The sequence below is a fragment of the Equus przewalskii genome, chromosome 5, assembly GCF_037783145.1.
Source record: "Equus przewalskii isolate Varuska chromosome 5, EquPr2, whole genome shotgun sequence".
Classification (NCBI taxonomy): Eukaryota; Metazoa; Chordata; class Mammalia; order Perissodactyla; family Equidae; genus Equus; species Equus przewalskii.
This window is the reverse complement of record NC_091835.1, coordinates 63,228,611-63,249,219: the sequence shown is the minus strand read 5'-3', so window position 1 is coordinate 63,249,219 and position 20,609 is coordinate 63,228,611. Positions and strand designations below refer to the sequence as shown.

At 36.1% G+C, this 20,609-nt stretch overlaps 1 protein-coding gene across 8 annotated transcripts in view; it reads left to right on the top strand.

The window, feature by feature from the left end:
• Positions 1–19,433, top strand: part of PUS7L (pseudouridine synthase 7 like) — a 39,810-nt gene extending 20,377 nt beyond the window's left edge. For 6 of the 8 annotated variants that reach the window (XM_008514719.2, XM_008514718.2, XM_070621084.1 and 3 more), the window contains 4 exons: positions 2,843–2,924; positions 4,938–5,218; positions 9,180–9,233; positions 10,278–11,203. In XM_008514719.2, the coding sequence (XP_008512941.2) occupies positions 2,843–2,924; positions 4,938–5,218; positions 9,180–9,233; positions 10,278–10,604 (744 nt within the window). In that variant the 3' untranslated portion in view covers positions 10,605–11,203. Of the gene's footprint in view, positions 1–2,842; positions 2,925–4,937; positions 5,219–9,179; positions 9,234–10,277; positions 11,204–11,261; positions 11,321–12,770; positions 13,013–15,026 lie in introns of those variants that run through there. The other 2 variants (XR_011540382.1, XM_070621083.1) reach the window with 2 other exon arrangements.
• Positions 19,434–20,609: the final 1,176 nt, after the last annotated feature.

Sequence of the window (20,609 nt, the reverse complement as noted above, 5' to 3'; positions counted from 1 at the left end):
TTCATGTAATAGTATCATGCTCACTCGTTTCTGTGCTATGTTTTCTTGAGTAAAAGAGAAAGGAACAGCAAAAGCACTTGTGAGAAGCATTGTGCATGCCAGCATCATCTTACACATGGAAACAACATTGAGAGCTGATGATATAGACCGCATCTGCGAATTTGTGGTTCTGGGCTTAACATTTCAAGAGATATTTTAGCAAATGGAATATAACTGATATGATAAAGTGTCTAGAAACCGTGTTGATGAGAAATGATTAGCTAAACAATGTTTCTTCAGTCTAGAAAATGTCCTAGAAGAGGAAGTAAATGTATAAAATATTTAAAATTTTGTCACATGGAAGAGGAATGTAGTAGTTTGGGGTCTGCAGAATGCAGCATGTGTTCTACTTGAGTTCCACCATTTGTCAAATATGTCATATAACCTATGGGGCAGCTTACTTCACTTTTCCAAGCATTGGTTTCCTTATCTGTAAAATGGAGATGACATATATTTTACAAGATTTTTGTAAGAATTAAATGAAATAACTTTTGTGAAAGCACCTAGCATAGTGTCAGGCCCACAGAGATAAGTGATCAAAACTATGATTAGACTGTTAATTCTCTGGTTTTACAAGGGTAGAAATTCAAGGGGCCGAGTTTTAGCCTACTGTAAAAAAGACTTTTTTCTAACAATTGTCCAAAGGAATGGGCTTCTCGCCTCCACCTCTCAAAAACTGGAAATTTCTGTTTCTCATAGCATTTAAACAAAAATTGGATGGCTACCCTCTCACCTCTTTCAAAATTCACATTCCATGCTCCTAAATGTTTTTTTTTAACTTTTCTAGAATATCAATTATCAGTTATAGCTGTGGAACAAATTACCGTAAAACTCAGTGGCTCAAAACAGCAAGCATTTATTATCACACTGTTTCTGAGGGTCAGGAGTCTAGGAGCAGCTTAGCTGGCGTTTGTGCATCAGCGTCTCTCACGCGTTTGCAGTCACCCTATCAGCCAGGTCTTTGAAGACTTGACTCGGCTCGGAGAACCTGCTTCCAAGCTCACTCTCATGGTTGCTGGCAGGAGGCTTTAGTTTCGTTCCATAGGGCTACTCATGGCATGACTTCCCCTGGAGAGAGGAGTCCAAGAGCACCAAAGAGTGAGAGAGAGACCACAACAGAAATCACAGTGTCTTTTATAACTTCATCTCGGAAGTGACATACCTTCACTTCTGCTGTATTCTACTGGTCACACAGACCAACCCTGACTGTGGGGGAGAGGACTGCACCAGGCATTCGTACCAGGTGGTGGAGGTCACTGGGGGTCTTAGAGGCTGACCCCCGTAGCTAGAGAGGCATAGTTTTTGTCCTTTGCTTAAAGCACTCCCTCCCCAGCATTTATGTTCCTTATTTCTCAATTTAAATTCTCATCCCACTCCCCAAGAAAAAGTGTATTCCCCTTATCTTGTGAACCTGCAGCTTCCTGGACTCCCCATCTTAAGTTTTATTGTATTTTATTCTTCTTGCTTGTTTAATCTTTTCCAGTAAACAGAGACCATGTCTCTCTTGCTCATCACTCTATCCCGAGTACACTGTGCAGTGCCTAGCACATGGCAGATGCTTAATAATTGTTTGATGAATTAGCTTTTTAAATATTTGTTTGAATGAATAAATACTGTAAAAGAAGTCTGAGTGGGAGGTTAGTTTGAGTGAACTATCTTAAGATCCTTTCCTACTCTAAGACACATATTTAGAAATAAATCACAGTGTTGGAGACAGTGATAAAATACAGGAACTAGTAGATACCATTTCTTTTTAAAGGAACATCTTTTAATCTTTTAGATTTTAAAAGAAAATATTAAAGTTAGCATTTTTTTAAAAAGATTTTGGCAATTATTTTTAAGACCAAAGAATTCTGAGACTTGAGGATGTGAATGAAATTAGTGGCTTGCCATTCCCCTATTCTTGTTTCTTCCCCTGTTTTTGTTCTGTACACTGGTTAAGTCTGAGATTTATGTCATTACTTCACGCTTGTGTTTATACCTCCATGGTAGAGGCAAAAAATGACAGAAGAATGATGGAAGTGATGGGGGAGCACTTTTTCCAGTTCATAATATTTAAACCTGTGTATAAGGTTGCTTTGTACACAAGGTTTATTCCTAAATTTAACATTGACTGTTTAATTTTTTTTTTTTTTTGAGGAAGATTAGCCCTGAGCTAACATCCACTGCCAATCTTCCTTTTTTTGCTGAGGAAGACTGACCATGAGCTAACATCCATGCCCATCTTCCTCTACTTTATATGTGGGACGCCTGCCACAGCATGGCCTTCTGAGCGGTGCCATGTCTGCACCTGGGATCCGAACCGGCAAACCCCAGGCCGCTGAATCGGAACATGAGCACTTAACTGCTGCACTACCAGACCGGCCCAACTGTTTAATTTTTGACAGTTTAAAAATAAAATTGCAGGGCTGGCCCCATGGCCGAGTGGTTAAGTTTGTGCCCTCCACTTCGGCGGCCCAGGGTTTCACCAGTTCAGATCCTGGGTGTGGACATGGCACCGCTCATCAGGCCACCTTGAAGCAGCATCCCACATGCCACAACTAGAAGGACCCACAAGTAAGATACACAACTATTCATTGCGGGGATTAGTGGAGAAAAAGCAGGGAAAAAAAAAAGATTGGCAACAGTTGTTAGCTCAGGTGCCAATCTTTAAAATAAATAAATAAATTAAATAAAATTGCATCTTCAGGTATCATTTGTTAAATCCCTATCCTTTTAAGATGCCTAAGAATTTGTATCTTTTTTTAAAAAGTAAGTAGTTTGTCATTTTCATTTAACATGTTTGTTTGCTTGATTTTTAAAGGTGAAGGCTGTAAAATTATTTCTTACACCAGAAGATTTGGATAATCCTGTAAATAGAGCAAAGAAATATTTTCTTCAGACTGGTATTTAAAAGTTTCTTTATCCCGTACACAGCCATACAGATGCACAATATAAATGTTATGTCAGCAGGAGGGCATTCATTGCAACATAAATGTAATAAAGAACAGATTGTAACATGTTGTGTATTTAATCATATCATTACATGCCCTAGGCACTCCCGTTTTTGGCCAGATCTCCAGGACTTTCATCTGTTCTAACCCTTCCTTGGGGGTAAGAGTGAGGGGAGAGATGGTTTCTTAGTTTTTCTTGGCCTAAACTCTGAGGTGATAGGAGTTCCCAGTTCTAAACTAGTACTGATGGAAGTATAATTCACTACAACTAGAGGAGGCTGAAAAATAAATAAAGGTATGTTTGCTATATCTGATACTTTGTGCCGTGTTTTTGGTTTAGTTGCTGTTCAGCCCTGACTGTTGATTTTGAAAACTTTAGGCCAATATGATAATATACATTTAGAATGCTTAATGGGAAGCACTAAGGAAAAGTGCTTATGAGTGTGGGTTCCAGAGTCAGTCTCCATGGGTTTCACTCTCAGCTTTAGTACTTTCCAACTGTATGGTCTTCTGCTAATAAGTTAGCCTCATTGTTTTAGTTTCTTCATCTGTAAATTGAAGCTAATAATGCTACCTGAAAGACTCTTACGAGGTTTAAATAAGATAACAGATACAATGCTTTTAAAATAGTATCTGGCACATACTAAATACTGAATAAATATTAGTTGTATTTAAATAATAATAACAGCAAGCATATCGTTTTAGATTCATTCAAATATATGACTACGTATATATGTGCATAGCCAGCGCTTGTGGTGTAGCAGTTAAGATTCGGGGCTCTCACCACCACAGCCTGGGTTCTTTCCCAGTCAGGGAACCACACCACCCATCTGTCGGTTGTCATACTATGGCAGCCACATGTTGCTGTGATGCTGAAAGCTTTGCCACCGGTATTTCAGATACCGGCAGAGCCACCCATGGGAAACAGGTTTCAGCAGAGCTTCCAGACTAAGATAGACTAGGAAGAAGGAGCTGGACACCCATTTCCAAAAAAATTGGCCATGAAAACCCTATGAATAGCGGTGGGGCATTGTCTGATATGGTGCCAGAGGGTGAGAGGATGGCGCAAAAAGACCAGGCAGGGTTCCCCTCCGCTGTACAGACAGAGTCACTAGAAGTCAGAACTGACTGATGACGCTAACAACAACTATCTCCATACTGAATTTCACTTCCGTTGAATTAAAGGACATCAGTTTTCAAATATCTTCATTCATTATTTTTAATTATGTACATTTTACATATATGTAATTATTCATAGGAAAGAAATATTTTTATGCTTTACCGCAATCTGTAAACAGTGTGGGCATTTCAAATTGTTATGAGTAATCTAAGTAATACTAGAGAAAGTTTAAAGTGACTTATTTGTTTGTATCTACTGTAGAGTCCTGAGAAGATAATTTCTTATCGCAATGATTCTTAAACTTTAGTGTCCATAAGAAACCTGATGCATTTATCAAAAGGCCGATTGCAAGGCCCTAACTGAGTAGGCATCTTTGTGGTGGAGTCCAGTAATCTTAATTTTAAAAAGCATCTCACTGGCAAAACCTAATAGTATACTTGAAGGATCCAACCTTTCTTATTCAAAAAATTCTATGTGAATGTCCATAATAGCTCTTTAAACATCTATAGGCTCAGAGGGTTGTTTTTCTTTTCTGAAAAGTCCTCTGAATAACTGCGAATTAGTTTATCACCATTTTGAAGTAGGAATTACTAATGTTGTGCTTTTTGCTATTCTTTTCTAAAGCAGAGAAAGTGAATGGACCATGTGATTAATGATCTATATTAGAAAAAACAAGCAAACTCTACAAGTGTACAGGTTTACAGTTGATGCTGAGCATCATCTTCATATTCAGGTTTACAAGATAGTACAGTTCATTGCTTCTTGTTTAGAGATTATAGTAAAGGTCTTTATAACTGGCTTTTTAAATAAGTGTCGTTGACTCACTGATTTTCTCTATATTTCAGAGGATGCTAAAGGCACACTTTCTTTGATGCCTGAATTAAAAGTTCGGGAGAGAGCATTGCTGGAGTCACTGCATCGCTTTGGCGTGACAGAGGAGGGTTGCATCCAGGCCTGGTTCTCTTTACCCCATTCTATGCGTATATTCTATGTCCATGCATATAGCAGCAAAATTTGGAATGAAGCCGTGTCTTACAGACTTGCAACCTATGGATCAAGAGTAGTGGAGGGTGATTTGGTCTGTTTGGATGAAGATGTTGATGACGAGCATTTCCCAAATAGTAAAGTAAGTATCTTTTCATCAGTTAGTTTTCCAAAAGTAGTGACCACACCAGGAATGCTAATTTTCAGAAGCTCTTATTTTGGAAATAATGTAAAACTAAACACATGCTTTTTATTTATTTATTTATTTTTACTTTTATTTGCTCATCTCCTGCTTCTACTCTGCTGTCAGCTGAGGCTTAACACATGTTAGTAAATCGAAAAGTAACAATAGTGGTATGAAGTGAAAGGTACAAAGATGGTAAACCTTCCTTTTTTTTTTCAGGGAAAAATGTCATATAAATGTAATTTAAAATAGCTACAAAATATGTAAGAAAGAACAATGGCTGCAAAATATATTTGGCCTTTCTGAAAAGAATTAGTAATAGCTTCTTCTATCTTTTGTCTTTTTTTTTCTTTTTTTTAATTAATTAATTATTTTGGGGTGTACATCATAATAGATTTCAAATTCTGTGTAGATTACATCATGTTCACCACCTGAAAACTAATTATAGTCCATCCTTCACATGTGAGCCTAATCACCCCTTTTGCCCACCCCCCTCCCCCCTTCCCCTATGGTAACCACCAATCCAATCTCCAATGCTATGTGTTTGTTTGTCGTTGTTTTTATCTTCTACTTATGAGTGAGATCATACGGTATTTGACTTTCTCCCTCTGACTTATTTCACTCAGCGTAATACCCTCAAGGTCCATCCATGTTGTCACAAATGGCCGGATTTCATCATTTCTTATGGCGAGTAGTAGTCCATCGTGTGTAAATACCATACCTTCTTTATCCATTCGTCCCTTGATGGGCACATACACACTCTTTAAAAAATTGTACAAGTAATGCACAAAACAGTGGATTTTATTCTATTAGTTAACACCAAGAAGAGAAAAGGAGGGACTTAAAATTTGAAAAGGAAAAAGAATAAAACTTTTATAATAATGGTATATGGGGCATGTAATGTGGTGTATGTTTCCTTTATATAAGTATGATTTCACAACTTGCTTTTTTCCTCTTAGCAGTATCTTAGAGGCATTTATATGAATGAAATTAAAATTTATATTACAAAAGTTGATCCTTCAATTTCCTCCCTATCCACCTAGTATTTTTCTAGTGTTTTAATCTGTGTGGGTTTGAACCAAATAATGAAATTGAATTCCATAAATTATGCAAGGAAATTCATTTTACAGTATTGTAATGCAAAAAGAACAAACTATTATTCTCCAATGTTATCTTAAGTCAATCTCACAAATATGTTTTAAAAATTAGAGGAAGAGATTTGAGTAGTGCTTTCATATACAACATAATGAAGTCATTGAATTTTAGAGGAGAAAAGGATTTTAGAGACCCACTTTTCTAACTCCTATTTTATGGAAATGAAAATTGAGACCCACATTGGAGAGGAAACAGATTAAGTGACACAGGTAGCAGAATTAAAAAGACCCAGTTGTCTGACTCCTGACCCAAACTGCTTTCTACTAGAGAAATCATGGAGTATGGAAAAGGTGTGAACATCTAGAGATGGAACATGGCCCAGTTTTTCAAAAGTGGAGAAAAATAGACTCTGAAATGTGCATAAAGGGAGCTTTATCTAATTAATCACAGAGTTCTAGATGTATAAATTGAGGGTTTTTTGGTTTCAAGTAATGGAAACCTTTATCTCAGACTAACTTAAGGAAAAGCAGTCAGCAGTTTGTTGGCCTTCGTAACTGAAAGTCTGTGATCCATTCGGGCCCAGCCGGTTCCAGGGGCTTATGCAGTGTCCGACATCATCCATCTCATTTTCTTCATCTTTCAGCTCTGCTTTCTTCTGTGTTAGATCTCTTCTCAGTCTGGCTTATTCATTTGCTGGCAAGATGGTTATTAGCAGCTCCAAGCGTATTTCTCACAACGTCTCCAGAAGAGAGGGCTTTTCTTTCCCAAAAGTTTCAACGAAAGCCATGGAATTGAGTCTCAGTGGCTAGAACTGGCTTGACTTGTGTCACATGTCCTCACACCAATTACTGTGGACTGGAGTATGTGATTGGCTAAGCCTGTGTTCCAAGGATTCCTTCCTGGAACTATCCCACCCAGACCACATTTGAGAACTGGAAGCTCCCTGGAAAATGGGGGGCTACTCCCGGAAAAGAGGGAGTGCAGCCAGAACAACATATGTCTGCTTTACTATTTCATTAAATGGATGGCTTATGAATATTTAGACAAGAAAGGGATCACTAGGAGCATAAATCACTAAGAATGGTCGTTTGACTGAGACAGACTTTGAAACTGTGTAAAGAGAAATCTAGCAGCATCGTAGGTTTTATTGTATCTCACGTGAGTGGAAGAAGAGATGTCAGTGATCCTCTTTAATAAATAATGAAAAATCACGTTTTTTTTTTAACACTTCTAGAAAATATATATCCATTTAAATATTTCCTGGGCAACACATTATTTAGTAAGTCAGCCATTTCTAATTCAAATTTTCAGGACTGAGAGGTTACTTTGACAAGATATAGCAATAATCTCTGAAATAATACGTTTTATCAGACTTCTTTGTTCAAAATAACATTTGCAAGGACAGCTTTGTGATCAGAATTGTATCTGTTTTTCTTTTTGGAGCTATAGGAGAAAAAAACATTTTCTCCTTCATATCTTGCAGTTTCCTTTTATAAGCAACAAAAAATGTCTTTATATATTTTAAGACCAATCAATATTTTATTAGTTAGCACTGAGAAAAGCAAAGGTAGGCCTTAGAGGCTCAAAACATAAAATATGAAAAGGAGAAAGGCAGAATGAGATTTCTAATAAATAGTAAATAGGGCATGTAATGTTGTGTTTCTACAGTTAAAAATTATAGGAAACTAATCTGATTCCCTTTTTGAGAGGATTACTAGGCTAGCAGGTGTATCTTTCTTTCAAGTCACTTGGTAGATTCTCGTATAATTTTTTTTGTGAGCAAGATAGAGAAAAGTGAGTTAGACAATTAAAAAGTTAGGTGAATTCATATTTGGGGAGCAGCCATACAGCAAAAGCATGTTTGTTGATTAATTCATAGATATCAGCCTGGAGGAAGTTCCCTAAAGACAAAACATAGTCTTCTGAACTTGACCATGTTTGTTCAGTATTTTCATAAATTACAGTGTTGTAGCTATGCTTGTGAATTTATACAAGGCAGAAAACTGGAAGTGATGATGCAAAAGAGATCATAGTCCCGTGTATTTTGATCAGATTACGTATGGAGCTTTATGTCTATTTCTATGTGCAGCAGTGAAAAGGGGTGTTTACCTGTAAACAAACAAATAAACCCCAGATGAGAAACAAAAACAGAGTGGACATTATTGATAAGCATGAGGAGAACTGAGGGGAAAACAAGCAGATTTAGAGGCGGTCTAGCCACCATATTATATGATGAATACTTTGAGAGGATGGTAATGCTATTTATCCTTGTGGAATGATGACGGCTGCTTTTATACTTCAGCTTTCCTGTGCAAGAGAAGTAAGAATTATTTATTCTGTGGTGTCCCAGAGCAACATTTCTCAAACTTAATTACCATGCACTTCTTTATCTTTCCTTCTACAAGTCACACCTATTACTGTTCCATGAAGAATGTTTTGAGAAACACCACTTCTCATAGAATATTTTGAAACTTTTGAGGATGGGGGGTGGTTTCGCAGAAGCAGGTTTTTGAGTCAGCATAATAAAGAACAACTTTGTAATTTAGAAGATTGTTGGTGATTGAGGTGGAAGTATTGCCTTAGTGCGTTAAGCTGCCCACCGTTCTCTCCGCGTGTGTCAACTTCAGTGATCAGTGGTTAAAGCCGGAAGAATCATTGTAACTTTTACCTTAGTCTACTTTTCTAGAAACAAGTGATGAAGAGATCTTGTTTGGATTTATGTATATTCAGCGTAGGAGTCAAATTATACATAACAGAGTTAGGGAAATTGAAGGAATTTGAAACATTTGGGAATCATGCATATTCTCATGTTTTTACAAAATAGGTTCATCTAGTAACTGAAGAAGAGGAATCAGCTAATTCATATGCAATACATCAGGTAAATTTGCTTAAAAATTAGGATCACTTAGATCTAAATGTAGACATTATGCCTCAAAGACAAAATGTTAACCGGTCCCCCCCTCTTTTTTTCCCCCCACTTTTTAATTCAGGTATAATTTATATACAATAAAATTCACTTTTCTTAGTTTATAGTTCTATGAATTTTGATAAATGTATATAGTCATATGACCACCACAAAAATCAAGATAAAGGACAGTTTCATCTTTCCCCTCAGTTTCCCTTCCCCCTTTGTAGTCAGCCCCCCAGCCCCAGGCCCTGGCAACGACTCGTTTATTTCCTGTCCCTGTGGTTTTGCCTTTGAAAGAATGTCATATAAATGGAATCATATAGTATATGGCCTTCTGTGTCTGGCTTCCAATTAGCATAATGAATTTGAAATTCATTCATGTTGTGTATATTTGAGTTTTTACCTTGTTCCTTTTTCTGACCACCTTTTGGTACTGTTCAAGAAAAAAGTCTAGAACTCATCAGCGAAGGAGGAGAAGCCCACAAAATGTTTACACATAAGCAGCTGAGAAAATAAACATTGTTTTTGTTGCCTCTTATTTGCTTTCATGTTTTTAAATAAGTAAGAAGAATGTAAAATTATCAACCAAAATATCAGTTATTGATGGAGCAGTAAGCGCTGTTCTTTGTATTATAGAAAGAATATGCTCTTAGGATTGTATGACTGCATAGAGATTAAGTCTTTCTTGGCTAACTAAGTGTACCAAAACTTCTGTTCCCTCTCCTCTGCATTAATAGAAGTTTGTCTAATAATATCTGACTTGAGTTGGTTACCTTGGTTATTATGACTCCTTCTTGATTTTAGTTAACTCTTTTCTTTGCCTGTTAGGATTAAAAATAATCAAAGTAGTGTAGTATTCAATAGCATGTTTTAGGCTGATTGTAATGTTTATGTCCCAAGACTGTTTTTACAGATCCAGGTCCCAGTCATAAAAGTAAATTTAAAGTACAACCTCTATAAATATATTTTTCTGAAGGCTGTCTCATGCGTCTCTTTTTCCCTTCTCTTGCACAGGTTGTTCTTCCCGTGCTTGGATACAATATTCAGTACCCAAAGAACAAAGTAGGGCAGTGGTACCAGGAAATACTTAGCAGAGATGGACTACAGACATACAGGTTTAAAGTACCTACTCTGAAACTGAATGTTCCAGGGTGTTATAGACAGATTTTGAAACATCCCCATAATCTCTCATACCAACTAATGGAAGAACAGAATACTGATGTCAAAACAGAAGGTTCCCACATCCATGAAGCAGCTTTGTCTCTTTTGATCTCTTTTGATCTTGATGCTTCATGTTATGCTACGATTTGTCTAAGGGAGATAATGAAGCATGATTTTTAAAACCAATACCCTTGATAGAATCGTATATATGTCACTCTTGAAAGGAAAGGCAACTAAAATTTTTTGAACAACTACCATGTTCTAGGAGCTCTATAAATGTTACTCCTTTAATTACGCAACATCTTGACGAAGTAGGAATTTGATGCTAACGTTCCAGAGAACATATAGCCAGTAAGTGGCAGGGTCTGAATTTAAGACTCTGAAGCCTGTGTTCTTTGTATTATCTAATGTTTCAGTGACTTTTATTCTGTGCTATAAAAGTTACAGTCATTTTAGACTATTAGCCTATAATACTGCAAGATAACATATAAGAAAAAATTCTTTGGAGTAATGTTTATATCCTCTAACTCCTCACTTAGAATGTAGATGAAACTTGGTAGTAATGAATGCATATGGTTGGGAGAAAGATAGATGAAGTATTTTGTTAATTATTGTTGTCATTCTTTCCTATTTTTGAAATTATTAATCACAACAATACATCAGGGAAATACAGTTTCTCTGTTTATGATAGCTACCCCAGGGTAGTTTACCCCTTTATGAGATAAATAATTGTCCATGAAGATTGAAATAAACTTTTTCATACAATTTCTTTATCTCGACATACATTCACTCTTGACTTTTTGTTGTTTTTTTTTTTTTCTGTTATCTAAAACACAGATTTTAGAGTGACAGATCTGAGCTCAGACTCCAGCTCTGACGGGTACTAGTGACTTTGGGTATGTTATTGACTCTTTCTGAGGCTCACTTATAGAATGAAGATAGCACCAACCTCAAAAGCAACAAATAATAGGATTATTGCCACCTTTTATGTTGCTAGAGGAAGAAAACATTTTGCCATTTGAAAATTTAACTATTTGTTGGTTTAACTATCCCACATCATAAATCATCCTTAACCATTTTATATCAGTTAAATTTTGGGGGGAAATGGTATATGGTGATTGGGAAGACCTGAGCATTCTTTCATTACTGGTAGCATTATATAATGATGACATTTAAAAAGCACTGTAGAGCATTCTGTATCAGTAATGTGGCACTTTTATATACTTAAGTCAGTCAAGTCATTTTGAATATGTTAGCGTAATAAAATAAAATTCAAAAAAGGAAAAAAGCTTTATACAATGCAAAATTTGCTTCCTGAAAGAAATTAGAAATAGTTTGAAAGTCCACCATTAAAGTAAGTGAAATGAGATGTGTCAACTTGAGGGCAAACATGTAGTTGTTAAAAATGGTGATGAAGTTTTCGGGTATGAGAAATCCTAGGTGAGAAAATGTTGCCCCTCTAGAGTAGGACATACATATTACAGATGCAGTGTATATATGCAGGCAGCTTTTACAGATGGGAGACACTTAACATAGTGATTAAAAGCACAGATATTTGGGACAAACTTCCGCTTGACTGCCACAGCAGTGTGGCTTTGGAGAAGTTATTTAAGCTTTGTGTGCTTCAGTTTCAACATGTATAAAATGGGGATGATAATATACCTGGCTTGTAGGATTATTGTGAGGACTTGCTGAGTTAATATATGCAAAGCGGCTTAGAAAAGTGCCTGGCACTTAGTTATTGTTAAATAAATATCCACAGATGCCAGTTTGAGAGGGAGGAGAAAAAGAGAAAATGCCATTCTACTAAGATGATAGGCTTTTTGGATTTTTTTAATATTAAAAAGTTCCTTTTTTGTCATTATATATTTTAATAGTAAGTACATCTCAGGACACAAAAATTGGAGATTGTAATACCATTGGTTTTTCAAATTATCTTTATTGTTTTAATGTTTATTGAAAATGAAATGATCCTGTATTTAGTAAACAATTTTTAGAAAAAATGTTTTAACTTTATTTCATATGAGTTATATCCTGTAAGTGTAATCAGAAAATTAATGATGTAAATTATTAAATCCTAGTTTTTAAAAAAATGTTGAGCATTTAGAAAATATGAAAGCATTAAAATGGGCTGTCATTGATATTAATTTTTTTGGCCTGCAGATGGTGCTAAAAGTTCAGATAGTTTATTTATTTATTTATTTAATTTAATACTTTGGCCATTTGTAAAGAAAGGGTCCCTAAACTTATTTCAAGTCACCATAAAATGGATTCAGATACTGTTCATGTGGAAAATTGTTTTATATACCAATAATATTTACCATGTTAATTTTTTATTTTTTTCAGTTTAAGGACTTTAATATGCTTGGGACCAAATGATGACCAGTCACCTAGGTTCTTGTAGTTTTTCTGCAGACATTTCAGGCCTTAAGAAGGATAATCTTTGGATTAGTTTTAATTTTCAAGGTTGCATTTGAAACTAAGGAGTAGTGCCTCAGGATCACCAAGGTAAAACAAATTGAGGTCTTCTTATTAAGATAAAAGCACTTAGATTTTTGTGAATTGTAATAAACTGAAAGTCATATGCACCTTTTGATCTAGGTAACATTTTATTGTCTGATGTGCTGGGCACTTCCACTTCTCTGATTTTAATCCATATGCCCTCCCTGTAGGTAGGTAGTATTTGCAGATAAGAAAATATCTGAATGGTTTATTGACCTATTCAGGGTCAAAGAAGATAGTACGTGGTTGAACTTGATTATGTTTCCTGGATCAGTAGTGTTTTTATCTACCAATATTTATCTTCTGAAAGCAAGTTTTTTAGTTAATAACTTCCATTTTTGCCAACTTGACGTTACTTGCCACTGATTAATAGGTACATTGGAACATATCTTGAGAAAAATAAGATTCCTTTTGAGATTCTGAGACCAAAACAAAAGTAAAGGGGATCCTTCAGGAAATTCCCAACTTATTTTGGGATATTTCCTAGAATATTTTGGGATTTGTATCACAATGATATGCAAAATCATTATAGGTCATAGGAAGTTATTTTAGAGGGGAGCTGGTACAATATTAAATATCATTGAAAAGTACAGTGAGAAAGTTGCTCCTTTTTCAGTTCTCTTTCAATCCTTTAATCAATCATTCTGTTTAAGACAGAGAAAGCTGATTGATACTAGTTTACATCCAACGCTTGCTGATTTACCTTTTTAACAGACAAAGCAGTCCTCAGGCTCAGGAATACCAGCAGGCAACAATATCTAACTAGAATTTAATAAGATTGCTTTGCTTTATTGAATTTATTTTTCCAGCTACCTTTTATTTATGGCACATAATCCTGGTTTTCCACTTACATGATGATATAATTTTTTTTAACAAATAAATTTAATTTTAAAAAGAGGGAATGAATTTAAATATATTAAGGAAATACTAATATAGATAATGCAGTAATTATGACAGCAATACATCAATGGTTGAAGTTTGGGAAATACTGGTATAGCTGAGAGTCCCTGAATTCAGAGAAGGGCTCCACCACTGTGTTCGTGTGTGACTTTATTCACCCACTGAATTTTTCTCTTGTGGTGTTCTCAGGTTTGAAGTAATGTTAGTAATCATTTTTCAGTCCAGGACGGTATTGAGTCAAACAAAATAATGAGAAACATACAAATTCAAGATAGTATGAATACCGGTACTATCGATCACATGCCATATCTTGAAATTTCACTGATAGGGACTTTATTTTAGAAAATGTTATGAAACATTAAAAGCAGTGTCTAGCACCTAGTAAATTCTCAATAAATGTCAGCTAGTGTTATTAGAGTTAATATTACATTACTGTGCTCTCTGATGAAAGTTTTACAGTTGAATAATTAATGACTTTCTCTTGAGATCTGACTCTGTCTTAGCATAAAGTAATTATAATTCAGCACACTTTCAGATTTGTTATTTTTTTTGTAAGTGGAAACAACTATTTCTAAATCTGAGAATTCAACAGTTTGACTCTGTCTTAGCATAAAGTAATTATAATTCAGCACACTTTCAGATTTGTTATTTTTTTTGTAAGTGGAAACAACTATTTCTAAATCTGAGAATTCAACAGTTCATTCAAATAAAGATCTTTAAAAACTATCTAGGTCAGTGTTCCTCAATATTTTCCACCTGGGAGCTACCATTAAGAGACCAAAAAGAGGGGCCTGCCCATGACCAAGCGGTTAAGTTCACACGCTCTGCTTCGGTGGCCCAGGGTTTTGCGGGTTTGCATCTTGGGTGCAGACATGGCACCGCTCATCAGGCCATGCTGAGGTGATGTCCCACACAGCACAACCATAAGGACCTACAACTAGAATATACAACCATGTACTGGGGGGCTTTGGGGAAAAGAAGAAGAGTTAAAATTTTTTTTTAATTAAAAAAAAAAAGAGACCAAAAAGAAAATGAAGCCCTGTATAACAATTCAGAGCTTTCTTGCAATAATGTAAGTATAGGAAGAGAGGTTGGGGAAAGATATGAAGAGTAAGGAAATTAGGACTTTTTTTTTTCTATTTACTTCTGAAATGTTTGGATTTTTAAAGATTTTATTTTTTTTCCTTTTTCTCTCCAAAGCCCCCCGGTACATAGTTGTATATTCTTCGTTGTGGGTCCTTCTAGTTGTGGCATGTGGGACGCTGTCTCAGTGGTTTGATGAGCAGTGCCATGTCCGGGCCCAGGATTCGAACCAACGAAACACTGGGCCGCCTGCAGCAGAGCACGCGAACTTAACCACTGGGCCATGGGGCCAGCCCCATGAAATGTTTGGATTTTTAAAGAAGAATATATTTGTGTGTTAATTTTTGCAATTAGAAACCTTGAAGGATACTTGAGGTTCAGAGAGGGTAAAAGGGAATTGATGGATTCTGATTGCATTTTTTCAGAATGGTTCTGGTGGCTCATGCCAACATATTTCCAGAGAGAGAAATTTATGCTCTGTACATTTTAATAACACTAATAAGCTTAAAGTTTAGTGCCTGTGCTGTGGGTTTTGCTTTCAGATTCAGAAAGATTCTGTCTTAGAGATAGCTTGATGTCTTATGGTACTGCCTTAATCTATTTTTCCTAAGCCCTTCTGCTTTACATATTTTTGATAGGCCACAAAGCAATGCCAAATATCTAACATAATAATCAAATATTTGAGTGCCCCTAAGTTAAAGGCATTCTGTAAGATGCTATGGGGAAAGACAAAGATATATCAGATAACATCCCTACCTTTGAGAGATTAACAGTGTTATATCCTTTAAGACATCATGTGATTTGAAATGCCATCTGCCAAAAAAATATGCAGACTAAATGACAAAGAGAAAAACAAGCAGTTTCTTTCCATTTCACGTATGGCTCACTGTATGACCAATAATATGATGCTTGACCTCTCAGCACCTCATTCTGAATCCTTAAATAATACTTCCATTAGCATTTGTAAGCATTTTGAGATCCCCTCTGAAAATATGCTTTGAACTTATTCAGTTTAAATGCTGCTTTCTAGAAAGCTACTATTTTAAAGAATGGGAAATGGTGTTAATAGAGTTAATCTTGTATAATTTCAGTGTGGGTTGTCAGGAATACCTTGCAATAAAGAAGATGACTCTAATCTTAAGCAGTTCATTTTCTCAGCAACTGGGAGGCAGGAGCTAATTCACTCCGCCTGTGTACATAGACCATATCTTATTAAAGAAACATTTTACTCATGGAAAGAAGTCAGGACACCCGTGAAATTACTTAAATTTAGACATATTGGAAAACATTAAAAATATAAGCTATGTTAAATTCTTTTTCGTTATCAGTTTCCTTAATAAATACCCAACTCAGTCACCAATATACAAATAAAATCCCTGTTACAAGGAGGAATTGAATCAAGAGCTATTTGGTTGTTTTTAAGGGGAAGAGATGAGAGAGCTGCTCACTCTTTAACCAAGAGTGTTTGAGCAGCAGGATGGATGGACTGGAAAGGGCTAGGGACTCAATTCTTTATGCTTTTATTCCAAGTCACTCTTTTCTGATAAGCCTTACTGGCATTTTCTTAGACTGGTTAAGTCAGGATTTTGAGTTTTTCACTACAGTAGGGTTTTCATCTTAGCTGACTATTGTTTTCACCCCTGCCCCTGGTCACAAAGGACTGGTGTTCTTTTCTAAAAAGGGAAGATGATTCTCTTTATAAATAACTTTTATATTTACCTTAGGTTATAATAAAATGGATTTTTTTTGCACATGATTTTCAAAAGGATGCTAATTTAGACTTCATTTTTCCCTGAAATATCTTAAGAGAAATCTAATACATTTTTAGCCAGCCCTGGTGGTCTAGTGGTTAAGACTCAGTGCTCTCACCACCGCCACCTGGGTTGGTTTCCAGTCAGGGAAGCTCACCAACTGTCTGTCAGTTGTCATACTGTGGCGGCTGCGTGTTCTTCTGATGCTGAAAGCTATGCCACCAGTATTTCAAATACCAGCAGGGTCACCCATGGTGGACGGATTTCAGCGGAGCTTCCAGACTAGACAGACTAGGAAGAAGGACCTGGCTACCCACTTCCGAAAAAATTGGTCATGAAAACCCTATGAATAGCAGCAGAGCATTGTCTGATACAGCGTCGGAAGGTGAGAGGATGGTGCAGAAAGACCAGGCAGAGTTCTGCTCTGCTGTTCACTGGATCGCTGGGAGCTAGAATCGACTCCATGGCACTAACAACAAATAAGTTTTTATCTATATAAGTAATAACAATGCATTTTTCACATTTAGGAACCAATAGAAAATCTGAGAAGGAGTTATTCTGAATTCAAAGAACATTCTCCCAAGGCATTGGGAGAGAAAACCTATTTCATAGTGAAGCATTTAACGATTGTGTTTTTTATCTATGCATTGTCTCATTTCGATTATTGTGATAATCTGACTGGCTGCCTCCATTCTTCACTCTAACTAGTCCTTCTTGTGTACTAATGTCCGTTAACTCCCCTAAAAGTAGAAATCTGATCCTGTCATTGTATTTAGGCCATATAACATTTCAGTGGCTTCCCAGTATCCATGGAGTAAAAGTCCAAATCCCTAAACATAGCACATGTAGACTTGCACAAAATGGCTTCAAATTATCTTTCAAGTGACCTCTGCCACTTACTCTGTAAACATAAGTTTTGCTTCAGCTCTGTTTGCTCTTTCCCAAATACAGCAATTATCCCATGTTATGCAGCTCAACCTTCCATTCCCGTTGGCGAACATCTTCTCTGCTTACGTTAAACATCTTGTCTGTGAAATCTGTGCTTTCCTAGTACTTTGTATATGGCTCTAATATCTCATTGCTCACACTGCATTCTACTTATTTGATCGAACATCTGAGTCGTCTACTACTAACTATTCAGAGACATTGATCTTTATACTTCAGACACCCAGCAGAGCCTGGCGTGTAATAGGCTTAAAATGCTGAATGAATACCACAAACATATCTTAGTAAATTTATTTGGTAAATATATCTATATCAAGCAAATTCTAAAATAGTCCTTTATCCTCACAGAAAGTTTAGAGTATTAGAATTGAGACTCATTCTAATGCCTTTCCACTTTTACATGAATTGCCAAAATGATTTTAATGGTTTCATCTTTGTCATCACTACCTAGGAAGTGTCTACCTTTTATTTAAATATTAAATGCATCATAGAATTTCATTTACAATTCAGAATAAGCTCTCAGGTAGTACAACTATTCCTACTTTACAAATGAAGATTCTAGGGCCTGAAGAGGTTAAGTAGCTTATCTAGGTTGTAAAGAGAGTTTAACCTAGTTCTTTTTGATTTCAAAGCCCATGGTGGTGACTGCTTTGCTCTGCTGATTGCTAATGCAAAATGTCTCAGTTCTACACTTTGCTTAACCAGTGATTATTTAGTTTCTGCCTATTTCTGAGTTAACTGGTATATTTCTAATATTCTGTGACATTAAGACAAATTGGGGAAAACTCACTAAGTGACATAGTGATAATAGCTGTCAATCATTGAGCATTATATGCTAAGCATTTTGCACCTTACCACTAAGTACTTACCTGTAGGATATGTACTGTTATTATTTTCATTTTATAGATGAGAACACAGAGATAGAGTGCAATTTAAAAACTTGAGGAATACAGAATCCAGAGACCCTTAAGCCTTGAACTTGGTTTGAAATTAAATGGTAGGACTCTAGTCATGTTATAGAAGCCAACACAAATATTCTCTTGAGGAAGTTGCCTTCATCCCAGGTTTCAAATAAGTGTTCAAAGACAATAAAACAGCACAGAAGTAAGCAAGGCATCATGAATGAGAGCCAGCAGAAACAAAAGACAATATAAATAGACCTGCGGGTCTTCAGAATTCTAGACATGGACCTCATATTTACTGTTTTTAAAGAAATAAGAGACAAGCTTGTAAATATGCAGGGAACAAGAGACCAAAATAATCTAGCATATTTGAAAAAGAACCAACAGACTTTCTACACATGAAAAATTTAATAATCAAAACTTAAAACTCATTGTATGGGTTTAATAACACTACACAAAATTGAAAGTAAATTAGTAAACTAAAAGATAAGTCAAAAGAAATCCAGAATGGAGCAATGAGATTTAAAAAAAATAATAGAGAGATGGGACATGGAGGATAGAGTAAGAAACTGGAAAATACATTGAATTGGAATCTGAAGGAAAGGAGAAAGAATAAGGAAAAGCCAGCATTTGAACAGATACTGGTTGAGAATGATCCAGAACTAATAAGTCACTAAAATACAGATTTAAGAAGTCTAATGGGGGCCGGCCCATGGCCCAGTGGTTAAGTTCACAGGCTCCGCATTGGCAGCCCAGGGTTTCGCTGGTTTGGATCCTGGGCACGGACATGGCACCACTCATCAAGTCATGCTGAGGTGGCATCCTGCATGCCACAACTAGAAGGACCCACAACTGAAAATACATAGCTATGTACTGGCGGGCTTGGGGGAGAAAAAAGAAAAATAAAATCTTTAAAAAAAAAAAAAGAAAGAAAGAAAATACTTAAAAAAACAAAAAGTCCAATGTGTCCCAAACAGAGTAAATAAAGAGAAATCCACACTGAGCTACATCATAGTGAGTATGCAGCACATCAGTAATAAAACGAAGAATCTTAAAAGCAGCCAGGGAGGGAACTAAAAGGAATTAATGATCAAAAGTTATGGTACTATCTGCATAAAAGGGTAAGCATATTTTGATTAACTTCAGTGTTTGATAAGTTAGAATCGTGTAGTATGTCTGTAATAATCACTAAAAAAAATAAAAAGTATAACATCCAAGCTAGGTGCAGGATGATAGCTCTAACAATGTGTCCTATAAATTAGAGCTTCATGATTAGTTTCATACTCTTGACCGGAGAAATTTGATTAAACACAAGAATCATTTCCATTATCGTGAAAATTTTTTTTTTTTTGAGGAAGATTAGCCCTGAGCTAACATCTGCTGCCAGTCCTCCTCTTTTTGCTGAGGAAGACTGGCCCTGAGCTAACATCCGTGTCCATCTTCCTCTATATGTGGGATGCCTACCACAGCATGGCTTGCCAAGCAGTGCCATGTCCCCACCTGGGATCTGAACCGGCGAATCCCAGGCCGCCGAAGCAGAACGTGCGCATTTAACCACTGTGCTACTGGGCCGGCCCAATGAAAATGTCTTAACATTGGATTTTTCAGGAGGAATAGGAAGAAGTGTTAGCTTCCTCAAACATAATTTTAAGTGGTGTAAACTTTGATTGTAAAAAAAGATATAAAATTCTCCCACAAAATTTTATATGCAATTATGTAACATTTACTATATGCACTATCACAAATACTTTACCTACAATTCTTTTAATCATAGATTTTGACCAGGACGTGTGTGTAGCCATTTCACACACAAAACCCATTATTCTAACATTTGGTCAGAGAAGGAAGTTCAAATTTCTCGTTAAAATTTTTTAAATACTTTATTTTGAAACTTTATATAAATTCAATATTTAGTATTTTCCCTGGTAGTTGTATTTTATTTTTCTTGTCATGATTATATAAAGAAAGGTAATTTTTTTTTTAAAGATTGGCACGTGAGCTAAACATCTGTTGCCAATCTTCTCTCTTTTTTTTTTCTTTTTCTGCTTCCCAAAGCCCCCCAGGACATACTTGTATTCTCTAGTTGTGAGTGCCGCTGGTCC